At 38.1% G+C, this 12,280-nt stretch overlaps 1 protein-coding gene across 2 annotated transcripts in view; it reads right to left on the reverse strand.

The window, feature by feature from the left end:
• The window catches only part of ATRNL1 (attractin like 1), a 526,081-nt gene that overhangs the window by 462,321 nt on the left and 51,480 nt on the right, over positions 1-12,280 (reverse strand). For both annotated transcript variants that reach the window (XM_040607278.1, XM_040607277.1), the window contains exon 5: positions 11,091-11,299. In XM_040607278.1, coding sequence (XP_040463212.1) covers positions 11,091-11,299 — 209 coding nt within the window. The remainder of the gene's footprint in view (positions 1-11,090; positions 11,300-12,280) is intronic.

Here is a 12,280-nt window from a genome sequence, read left to right on the forward strand (position 1 = left end):
GGAGGAGGTACCTCCTCACGTAAAAACTATCAGGTCTCTGTGCTAAGGATGCTCTCCTGACAAAGGATGCTCTGGATGCAAAGTTTTACACTGAGTCAAGGAGAGACTAGATAAGCATTTAGAAGAGAGAGCTGCTGAAATTTACTAAATGAACTAAGTAAGTAATTTACATCAGTTTCATAATTGTAAAGCGCATTATTTTTTGGGGGTGGGGACAAGATTACATTTTTCCAATGTGTATTATCATTTTGGGGATAACATGTTACAATTAAACAACCAGGCATCTAATCTGTACCTAACTAGGTGTCAACTTTTCCTAGTACTTTATAGAAGAACGATATCCACTTGTATCCGAATTACCTTCCATTCATTAAATGATGGAGGCACTCAGTTCCCATTGTTCATTATACCTTCTACCCAGAAAAGATTAATGGTATTTGAATGAGGTCTAATGAGAGTATGAACAATTGAGTGTATTATTTCTTGAGCATTAATAATAGATACAGTAGTAGAATTGTAACCTCAGCAAGATTCTGATTTGGTAAATCACTGGAGGAAACAATTTGAATCTAAGATTGCTTAAAAAGAAACAATTGATTCAGTATTCTTTGATCAGAGAAGAGCTTAGAATTATGAAAGCTGTGCCTCCAGTGATAAAACGAGAACATACTTATGTGTTATTACAGCTACCGTTCCTGCGTAGACATGTCGTGGTCAACAGTGCCGCCTAGTGGCAAATAACAAAACACACAAACTATTCACATGCCAATTGACTTCAGGTTCTCATTGCCGGAGACAGGGAACCACAAGAATTCATATAGCAAATCCAAAATATATTTAGATTACATTGACTGTATTAAAATGAGGATAAGCAAATTTTTTTTTCTATAAGTTAACAATGCAAAAATCTTAACGATATTGTTAATTGGATCAGTGATTGAAAGAATGTCAGACGAGTTTCTTACAGCTTCAGTGCTTCATTTCTGGTCTGCACTGAGTGACAAGAAAGGTGAGACAGAAAGGAGAAACACCCTGTACTCAGGTCTTGTTCTGGCATAGAGGAAGGACACATTCTGAGAAGACACACCTGAACTCAGGAGCTTGAAAGCAGCAGTTTCTCTTAAAGAATACATCAATACCCTGTGCATGATGCACAAACACACTGAAGCGACATCAGTTGACACTGTGACCAGAGGAGGCACAGCTGTCCTCCCCTCACTGCTTACTCTTCAGCTATCATTGCTACTGGCACCGGTTTTCACATGGCTACTCCATGAACCAGACAAAGGAATGCATACAGGTTAAAAACTGCTTTTATTTTTAGCCAGGCTAACTTTTAATCTGGATGCGTTCCCTTACATGTTTCACCTTGCCCGAGTACACATGGTTGTACCAACACAAGTAAGACTGCATCACCAGGACAGCCTCTGCAGTTAAAGTGTAAAACATTCATAGATTTATCTCAATATGTATCAATCAATACAAAAATGGAACATATAGTTCAAAAAAAACAAAGCAACAGAATAATACTGACTCCTACTGAAACATCATTTAAAGAGCAAGTGGTTTGTTATTGCCTTACAAAGGCAATGGTAAATGTAGGACATACAAATCCAATTTACTGATTTCCTACTGAAATACATATAGCATGTAATATCACCTTTATATCAGCATAAATACATTTTCTCTTGAGAAAAATCACTATTACTAAATACACACCTTTCATGCAATGGAGAGCTGCAGAACAAAGATAATGAAAAATGTGTTTTATTATTTCTATGCAAAAATTATTTTTCTTCATTTATTTAAAATTGAATTTGTTTCTTATCTTCCTAATGTGTCACTCAATCCACTGATGGGGGGCAGGGGGGTGAAGCTTTAAAAACAGCAAACAACTTCATAAGCCTGAGCTGGAAGTCAATAAAATTATCCTCAAAGGTGGGTAAGAATTCTATAGGTTTAAAAAAAGCGATTTACACAGACAACACAAGAGAGAGGATCTAATTTCTATTTATTGAAGAGTGTAATGAACTGCCAAAGCAAAAATCTGTTCCAGTAGTTCAAGTCATAAGATCAATTCCCACCTAATGAGAAATCATCATCTACTGTCTTCAACATTAATCCCTTCTCCTTAGGGATCACAGGAAAAAACCCAAAAGTATTCATGTGTTGAATATGAATGTCACAGTCCTGTTTTTCATACAACCTAATCAAAGCATTTAAATAATTTGTTATTTACTCTGTATCTAATACCTGATCGTTTGAGTTGAGAATTATTGCTTTAACACAATTTTTCAGCCACCACAAATACAAACCAAATCTTACTATTCTCAAGTACCCAACAAAATCTTCATATGATAATGAATTTGATATTATGAGAAATATTTTGAGAAAAGATAATATATCTGAATATACTTTCAATAAAAATTCCATTGGAAGTTTTACTAAGCAGTAAATCGCCTTTTTTACAGGAAAGAGATGAGATAGTAACTACATAATAATATAAAGTTGCTCTGTAAATGAAAAGATAGATGTTGTTCAAGAATGGCTCACCAGCATTCTAATAGTAGGTGTGCTGTTACGCTCTCACTGCACAGCTCCACAACCTCCGTACAGGATGTAATTATTTGCTCCCTCCTGCAAATAATCTTGCTCCAAATGAGACTTAAGGATAGACAGAGAGGTCCTGGACAGGTCTCCAGCTAAAGCAGCACAGTAGCAAGCTGTGCCAGGACTCAGCCTCCTCCATGAATGAAGCAGTGCGAAATCCTAACGCACACAAGCTGATGCAGTTCTTGAATGCCATCTGGTTGCTATTATTCAGTGCCATTTCTTTCCTCAGCCAGGAAGAGTGGATCATTCAAGGACAATCCGGCCTTGGGGAATCTGCAGGGTCAGTCTGAGCAGGCAAGCCCGAAGGGCTGCACTGCCTGTCATCTGCAGCCTGTCATCAGTGCACAGGACTCAACAGCACCCTTTAACAGTTTGATTTCAGGTCTCAAACCTCAGACCAGCTAGGCTGGTACAGAAGAATAAGGGCTGATGCCACAGCAGCCTTTACTGGAAGCACGTGGCATGCAAAGCTTTCCTAGTCTTTCATGACTGAGCACAAGTACACTGTTTGGTAGGTGCTGCGTGAAATTTGTTATAGTATTGAACAAAAACATGTTTTGCTTCATACTTAGTAAAAGAAACAGGGACCTTTCAGATTAGCAGTAGTTGACAGTACCCACTGGATTACAGATTTTGAGACTCCTTGTTAATGGATATCAAGCTCTAATATTTCTGCTAACAAGTTTCAGAGAACTTCATTGCTCTGTCAAAAGTTCACTTCCAACCTTCAAGCCAGATGTACTGATGACCAGTTTAGCCCAATTACCACCAGACCTCAAGAGCTGGTCTGTCTATACACCCCACAAATGTTTACAAACAGCAATGCTATGGCCTCCCAGCCTTCATTTCATTAGTTTTAACAAACCACGCTCTGTTAGTATCTTCCATAGCCCTCACCATCTTAATGGTTCGCCCTCTGAGCCTGATTCAATTTGCATTCATAGAAGTGTAGTAACAAAAATGAAGTATAGTACTAATGTTTTCATGTAGATTCCGTGACTGATCATCCTACTAGCGCACTTGACACTTTACAGTCTATAGTTTGTACAGCATACAAAAATCAGAATATGAATTAGTTCATATTTTAATTAAGATAGGCAAGGAAGTGTTATCCCATGTCACCTTCCATACTTCAATCCAAGATTAAAAAACAAATTCGTAATACTCAGTCCCTAAATGTATGAATTTACAATTTATACTGGAGTAATTGCAACCCACACATTACTCAAACCCTTTTTTGCAGGATGTTCTGATCCTCCTTCATATTTAATGAAACTCCCATCATTATATTATCAGATTTCATTAACAGTCTTATGAGTAGATTATAAAAATTATGTAACAAGATCAGTCCCAAGATCAGTCTTTAAGTAGTACTGGTATCTTTCCATCCTGTTACTTGTTCAGCACACCCACTCACATTTCACAATTAAAAAGCTGCATTCCCCTTACTGTTCCCTTATGTATTCCCTGACTTTTAATTATTTCCTACCATCAAATGCTGAGTTTCAGAGAAAATATTTCACATTTTCTTGTCACTTTCCTTACAAATTATTTTAGTATTAACTACACATGAAAATCCACATTTCAGCTGTTTCACTATTCAATCACACCATATGTTTTTTTCTTTCTTCAAGTTACGGTCTAGAACCGTATGCACTGCTGAAATCAGGCTAAAGAGATCTGAGCAGCCTGAGTCACTTACTATTCTTAAATAAAGGTGCTATAGCTAATGAACTAAATTTAATATCTTCCCTTATCAGGGAGATCAGCACTATCTAGCTCCTTCTTGTGTTCAGGACCTAGTCCTGCTTTTGTTCATTAGTTTATTCAGGTGTTCGCATGTTCTACTTTGCTACATTTACATGCATGCATTCTAAATAAATATTTAGAAGGTCATAAATACATTTTTCATTAAAACCCACAAACAGTAAGGGATTCCCTTTCTAGATCTCAGCCTAATTGCATATACAAAGTATTTTCAAACACTTTTAATGCAGTGAATCATTTATTGAAATTAATCGAATAAATTTTACTAAATCTGCTTTCACTAAACACCAGATGACACTACAAAGGTATTTAAAAACTGAAGTTGGCTTCTCATTTAACTGTGATGTTCTTTCTTTTGCAGTAAGGCTACTTACATTTTCCCACACAATTTCCAGACACTAAATTTCCAATTATGATAGCTATATTTTGCTAACAAATTGTACAAAGGATGCTTGAAAAATTATTAAATTCAATCTGAGCACAAAACTGAAGAAGATGTTTCCAGTATATATGAAATAACAATTCACGTTAAGCTAATTCCTTCCTATGAATTCGGTATACGCAAAATTTCCTTAGACAACTCTCATTTCTGTGATACGCATAATGAAATTCACAAATATGGAGTGGAGAAATTGGATTTTAACTTAAAATTGGGGGAGAAAAGGACTCCTTGGGCTTCTGTTTTTATGTGCATATATAGTATTGATATACATATTTTTAACAAGACACCTCCCAGTCTGTAAATCTGCAGTTTCTTCTGACTGAATTGATGCTTGGTCAGGAGAAGATGTGAAAAGTAAAATCTAGACCAAGAGGGCATTATCACAGGGCAGAACAGTTATAAGACACCTGTGTCAAAATTTTTTTTTCTTTCCAAAAACAGGTTTGTCCAAATTGAATGTTACATCATAGGTCCTCTTCTCTGAATGCACATACTTGTATGCTTTCTGTTCAATTACGTCCAGGCACAACGGGCTGAAACCTTAAATTTCAGACTTCTCAGCATTTGGCACAAGCTCTTTCCAGTGCTGCATTTCACCTGTCACTGCCTCAGCTCACATCTCAAACCTCTGCCATTGGTTTCAATAAGCCACCACGACACAAGCACAGCTTTGCCAGATCTCAGCATCGAGGAATAAGGTGAGCCAAACAAGAAAGTATGACCTCAAAGCCTTCCACTGAAGCAGTGGGAACGAACTCAACTCTAGCTAGTCCTTTAAGGACAATCTAAGTCAAGTATAGACACACATTGACATCGTAGTTCTGGCCACACTCAAGACTGTGCTTATTCTAACACCATAATAATGAGCAAGACAAAATACTGAATTTTACACTGCAGCAGTCATAGCACTCCTTTTATACTTTTATCATTTACTTTTCTCCTTACATAAAGGCTCATTTTTCCCTAGAGAGCTATTATAAAATTGAAGCTGCCTTAATTGCCAACAGACATATTTCAAAGTTAATTAGTTTGATTTCAGAATCTGGTCTTCCACTACATCTCTATTTGCTAGAAATAGATTTGTGGGGAGAAACAACTAACTATACACATTTCAGAATTTTTACTGGTGTTTTATCTTTGGACTAGATCTGATCCCTAGGACTGAACACCTGTTTGTGGCTGCCGTGCATTACGTGCAGCTCTGGAGCTCATCTTCTGATGTAGTTCCATTTACAAGGAATGCAGTTCCTGTGTTTTCAAACCACCTCACAACATAATCCAAAACAAAGTACATGTGGAGAACCAGATTTGCTTTGAAGGAACCCTACTGATCCTCTTAAAGATTAAAGTAAATGCACCTTGTAATTCCTCCCTAGCAGATCCCCTTCTTGCTTGCAGTACTGATATTCAGAGACCAAAGTACCGATAAAGTTTCTCTTAAATTCAATAGTCTTCAACTCTTCTTTTGCATGCCTGCACCCAGTACGAAAGGTGCCAGCACCAAGAGCATCCCCACATCCCACTGGACAAGGGAGAAGAAGTAGATGGTACCTGTGCAGGAGCTCTCAGTGAGGACTCCCACCAAGCATTACTCACCACTAACTCCTTAATCTCCCCATCACAAGATCGCTTCCTAGTGAGCGCGTCAATTTAGTGGCATGACTTGAGCCATACTCCCTCCCTAACAGGCTCACCCCCATCGTGGGCGCTATAATCCAATATTGTCTCTCAGATGCCTATCATACAGAAAGGGTCACTTCCTCTCTACTCCAAATTCCTCATGAAAATTCTCACCTACAGTGATTTGCAAGTCTTCTAACAATCGCTGCTTCCTAAAACAGCCTTTCTTTCGCTGACACAGCATGCAGTCTTTGTTCCCAGATCACTTTACATTAAGTCGTATTAAAAAAAAAAATTTCTAAATTACTACTTTGAACTGGATGATTTATAGCTCATTAAAATGAGACTATCTTCCTTTATTTACCACACAGTGAATCATACTAACCTAACAGAAAACTTCACCAGAAAAAGTTGTATGTAATAACCAAGATCTGTTATTAAGAAAAAAATGTTGTTTAACATCAGACAAAAATTGGTCACTGGAATAATCTCCAATTAAGCACTTGGCTACTGCATATTTTACAGGTAGCTATATTTTGAATTCCTTCTGTAAAACAGTTTCTAACCTATTTGATATGTGGCAGGCTAGTTATATCCTTTACATAGTATTATGTCAAGCTTCCTGAAGAAATTTGAGAACACCTCTATCAACAAGACCTATAATATTACTTTTTAAAAGCATTCCACACATTCATAGGAGTTAGCAACATTTTCAGTATGCCCAAAGATAGTCCACTTTTTAAAAAACATGGAACTTTTTACAATCTTTCCAGTTATCCTGAATTGTCAAGCCCATGACAAAAGTTGACTGTTCGGAAATCTCCGGTTCTTATTTACAGCCCAACAATCCCAGACAGCGTCCCTGGCATCAAAGAGAACTTGCTGGCTGTAAAACACCTGTTCCCTGGCAGGCCGGGCCGATGTGCCGGGGCCACTTGCATGAGGTTCAACCAGGCTCAGTGCCGGGCCCTGCCCGTGGGTCACACCAGCCCCAGGCAGCGCTGCGGGCTGGGGCAGGGGGCTGGGAGCTGCCTGGGGGGAAAGGGCCTGGGGGGGCTGGCTGACACCGGCTGGGCAGGAGCCAGCAGGGTGCCCAGGGGGGCAAGGGGGCCAACAGCACCCTGGCTTGTATCTGAAATAGTGTGGCCAGCAGGACCGGGACAGTGACCGTCCCCCTGTACTCGGCACTGGTGGGGCCGCACCTCGAACCCTGGGCTCAGTTCTGGGCCCCGCACGACAAGAGGGACATGGAGGGGCTGCAGCGTGTCCAGAGCCGGGCAGCGGGGCTGGGGAAGGGGCTGGAGCACAAGGCTGGTGAGGAGCGGCTGAGGGAACTGGGGGCATTTAACCTGGAGAAAAGGAGACTCAGAGGGACCTTATTGCTCTCTACAGCCACCTGAAAGGAGGTTGCAGGCAGGTGGGGGTCGGTCTCTTCTCCCAGGTAACAAGTGATAGAGCAAGAGGAAATGGCCTCAGGTTGTGCCACGGGAGGTTTAGATTGGGTATGAGGAAAAATTTCTTCACTGAAAGGGTGGTCAAGCATTGGAACAGGCTGCCCAGGGAGGTGGTGGAATCATCATCCCTGGAAGTATGTAAGAAAATGTATAGGTGTGGTTTAGTGATGGACTTGGGATTTCTGGATTAAGGATGGACTTGAGAATCTTTAAGGTCTTCTCCAACCTTAATGATTCTACAATTCAACATTCAGCAAAAGGTAACATCTTTCGATAAAATGTCTTTTTCAACTTCTTAGTTCAAATAGCACAAAAGCCACCATGTTTCACAGCCGTGTGTCCATGATTTTTTCACCTGTGCCTAGCAAAGAAAAAGAGATCAAGTTGGTAGTGTTAAGGCATCTTTTTTTCCTCCCTGAGTTACATTCACTGCCTGCATGAGCAGGCATCAATGTATTCTGCTTTAGAAGATCAAGACAGATTAACCAGTAATGGGACAGCATAATATGATGCAGTACCCATAACAACAATCACTCTTCTGGAAAAACTTCAGCCACTTATGTTGCCTGAATATTTTTAGTTTACCAGATTTCAAGTAAACACTAGATATTTTTTTTCCTGTATATACTTACAAGACCAACCATCTCAGAAACATTTAATATTATTAACATTATTGGCATTATTAAAAAATAATATTTTTGCTTGTAACAAGAAGTACATTTAACAGGTATATTTTTGTTAAAATGTATGTTTTGATAAAAAGAAAATGGTTATTATTTGCTTTCCAAGTCTAAAAGTTTTTATTGCATGGCTTCATTTTATATTTGTACAGCTAGCGGCTAGCTGGAAATAAGTGCAATATCACTCTTCCACAAAATTTATCTAATAACAAGAGGACCCTACTTTTTACTCAAAACCGTTATTCTCTCCCAAAGAGCAGAGTGTTCTCTTTCCTCAGAATACCTCTTAAATCTTCTTCAGATTCTTAAGATTTTCTTCAAAGATGCTCCTTTCGCAGCATCCACAAGATGGCATCATTGTAAAAGAAGGAAACCCTATGCAGGGTAAAATCATTGTAAAAGAAAGAAACCCTATGCAGGGTAAAATGTGAAAGGCCTTTTTTTTTTTTTTTTAATGTCCTGAACCATGGATTTTATTTACTGTACATTCTCAATCAATTCCATATATTAAAAAACCTGATTGAACTGCATTAACATAATCAAAATCCCAAAATGTAAAAAAAAGTTAAAAAAACATACAACTATCTTCAAAAAACCATAGAAACCAAGACCCTACTTTAGCCACTTTATTTGAATTACCAAACAGAAGAAAAACTTGGTAGACAGCAAGAGTAAGATAAGTAAAAACATTTTTGATTCCAGCATTGCAAATAACCCACATATGTCTGTTTTGAAAATATAGAGTATATGGATGCAAATAAATAAATAGAACAGAGAAGCAGGTAGTCACCCAGAAAACTCAAGGAAAGTTTGGTATTGTTTTGTAATTAATAAAGAAAAACAATTATGTATCCAAGCCAGCTCATCTGTCACAGAATGAAAACATAACTTAATTGAATTCTATGTAGGATCAGTGGAAAACCAAGGAACTACGAAGCAAGTTATCTCTATATAATCTTACTCACTGTAGGAAACAACAGGAAGCTAGCATGCATAGAAATGCTAGATGAAAAGAAGATACTAACAATCAAAGTTAGATTTCTAATTTTATTTCACGCTCAAAACCTCTGAAGATTGTAGCATAGTAAATGAAGGTATAGCTTAAAAAGCTTTTCCAAAGATTTGTGACTTTTCCCCATTTCTTACACAGCTATCTGAAATGGCAGACGTAATGCACAAATGAAAGGGTGTAACTCTTGCTGCAAGTTCTATTCACAACTGCCTTACAAAGATTAAGCTTTCTGGATCTTTTTTTTATACACCACAATCATGGAAGGTTGTAAAGGACTTAGTAGCAAGACTGCACCATTTCCATTCAATGACCATATTGCTAACCCGCTTCCTTTCTGTGGGTGCACTGACTGCCTTTTAATGAACAACTTCATTAATTATTAAGAAATGTATTAAATTTCATAGTGTCTTTGTTCTAACAGGTGTGACAGCTAATACCAGTAAAAGAAGTCATCTCCTTGGACATGCAAAAAGAAACAGCAATAAAACAAATGCAGACACAGGAAGTAATGGGAAGAGGGCATGTAACTAAAATAGCCCCACATTATTTAGTATTTCTTTTAAGAGAAGAATGGCAATTTCAACGCATAGCTAGCTAATCCAATTGAGACATTTAATAGCAGTGGTAAAGGATAAAAAGTAAACATTCACAAACATCTAGCATCATTACAGTAAGTGAATTAAACATTTAGGATCTTAAATAATTGATCTTTAATAAGAAACAATTATTTACGATACTAGGAGAAAAACTACAGCACATGCTTACAGTACATCCATTACTCCACAGTATGTGTCCACATAGACATTCTTGTCCCATCGTAACAAAACAGCTTACCTTCATTTTTCATTGAGAAGCTATACAACTAATACACAACGGAAGACCAGACAGTGAACACCTACTTCAGGAAGCACTAAAAACATGATGGGATCATGTGACATTAAGAAAGGGGGGAGGAAAATCAAATCTGTCTAGACATTAAAGAAATGACTACACTGAGATACAGGTCATTTATGCGTGAATCCAAACTCAACCAAAAAGAGCAGCAGATATAGTGTTCAGTTTTACTGGGTAGCACCTTACTATATATTTGGTTCCACTGAAATAAATGGTATTTCTTGCGTAACAGGATAAAGCACATGGAAGAGAAAGTTAGGCTATGGAGGAACTTGTCTTCAGAAGTGCTCGGAACCCTTCATTTTTTTTATTTTTTCAATTATTTTTTTTTTTATTTTCTCCGATCATTAATTTGAAAAAAAAATTGATGTCCACCACAAGAAAGTTCAGGCCAAATATTTCTACAGCATCTTCAGACAGAAAATATCAAAGCTGTAAGCCTCTTCTGGCATTATACATATGTAGTAGGTCCAGATGAAAATTTACTCCAGAAATTATTTTTTCATTTACATTTTTTCTTTAAAGATCCTAATAGGTATACTAGATAGAATGCACTAAAAGCAGTTCTTTTTAAAAGATTAATTTGATTCCAAATAACAAAACCTTACCTTGCCAGCTATCATTGCAAACACACAGCTTCTCGCCTGTCAAATCACAGTACCCATGATCTGGACTGCCACAGTTGGCTTTACAATAGGGAATATCACAGGCTTCTCCTTTCCAATACTTGTCACACTCACAGTATACCCGGCTTGGTATGGACACACTGGTTGTACACTTTCCGTGTTCTGAGCAGTTATTAGGACAAGAATTAATTCTGGAAAAAATATGTAAAATAAGGGAAATGACAAGCCAAGTGATGATGACAGTGGTTTTATCTGACTATTTTTCTCTGGGGAAAAAAACCTCTATGTACTGAGAAAACACAAGTTTAATGATGAATTTACAGGCAAGCGAGCGAAAAGGTGTTCAACCACGCAGTCATGATCACAAACATCTTTTATTTTAACAAGAAGTATTGACATTAAGCAGGACAGACCCTGTCTGGACAGATCACTATCTTTTTTTTTCCTATGTTCTAGTATTAGCGCTCTAGTCATTCCCTCCAAAAGCTCCATCTCTAGGAACATCCACACTGGAAGTGACTGAACAGTAACCCTTAAACTTTCTACCACATACATACAGTTAAAGGGTTTTCCTGCATGGCTTTGGTCCATGCTACAAAAGAGTATGTCTAACATCCAAGGGCAATAAAATTGGAAAAACTGAGTAAGGAAAAATGAAAGTACCTGAAACTACTTACAAGTAACACTTCATGCTTTTAATCTTTAATAATAAAACCACCTTAACGCCACAGTCAGAGATGCAAGAAGAGGAAAGATTAGGCTGAAAGAAGTCTGTGACTGTTATGGGAGTTAGCATTTCTGTGATACACCCTACCAAACACTGAGATCACAGGCAAGCAGACTGCAAAATCATGCAAACGAGTTCCAGAAACGCAGGCAATTCCTTGGAGATGAGGAGGGATGGAGAACATTGAAGTATGTGGGTCCAAGAGTTTCCATGAACAGAATCTCAGGCAGTATGCACCTGATGAAGTCCTAAAAGGTTTTGAAAGCTTTTCTGATGACTTACAGGAAAGGGTTGGGTTGAAACTCAGCGTAAACTGTTATTTCAAACCCCTGATCATAACACAGACTGTTCCCTGTAGATGTGAGAGCTGGATACCATTTCATAGCCTTCCTTGCTCTTTCTAAGCGAAGAAAGAACTGAAGAAGTTAGAGAGGCATTGCTCATT

The sequence above is a fragment of the Falco naumanni genome, chromosome 9 (genome assembly GCF_017639655.2).
Source record: "Falco naumanni isolate bFalNau1 chromosome 9, bFalNau1.pat, whole genome shotgun sequence".
In the NCBI taxonomy this organism is placed as follows: domain Eukaryota; kingdom Metazoa; phylum Chordata; class Aves; order Falconiformes; family Falconidae; genus Falco; species Falco naumanni.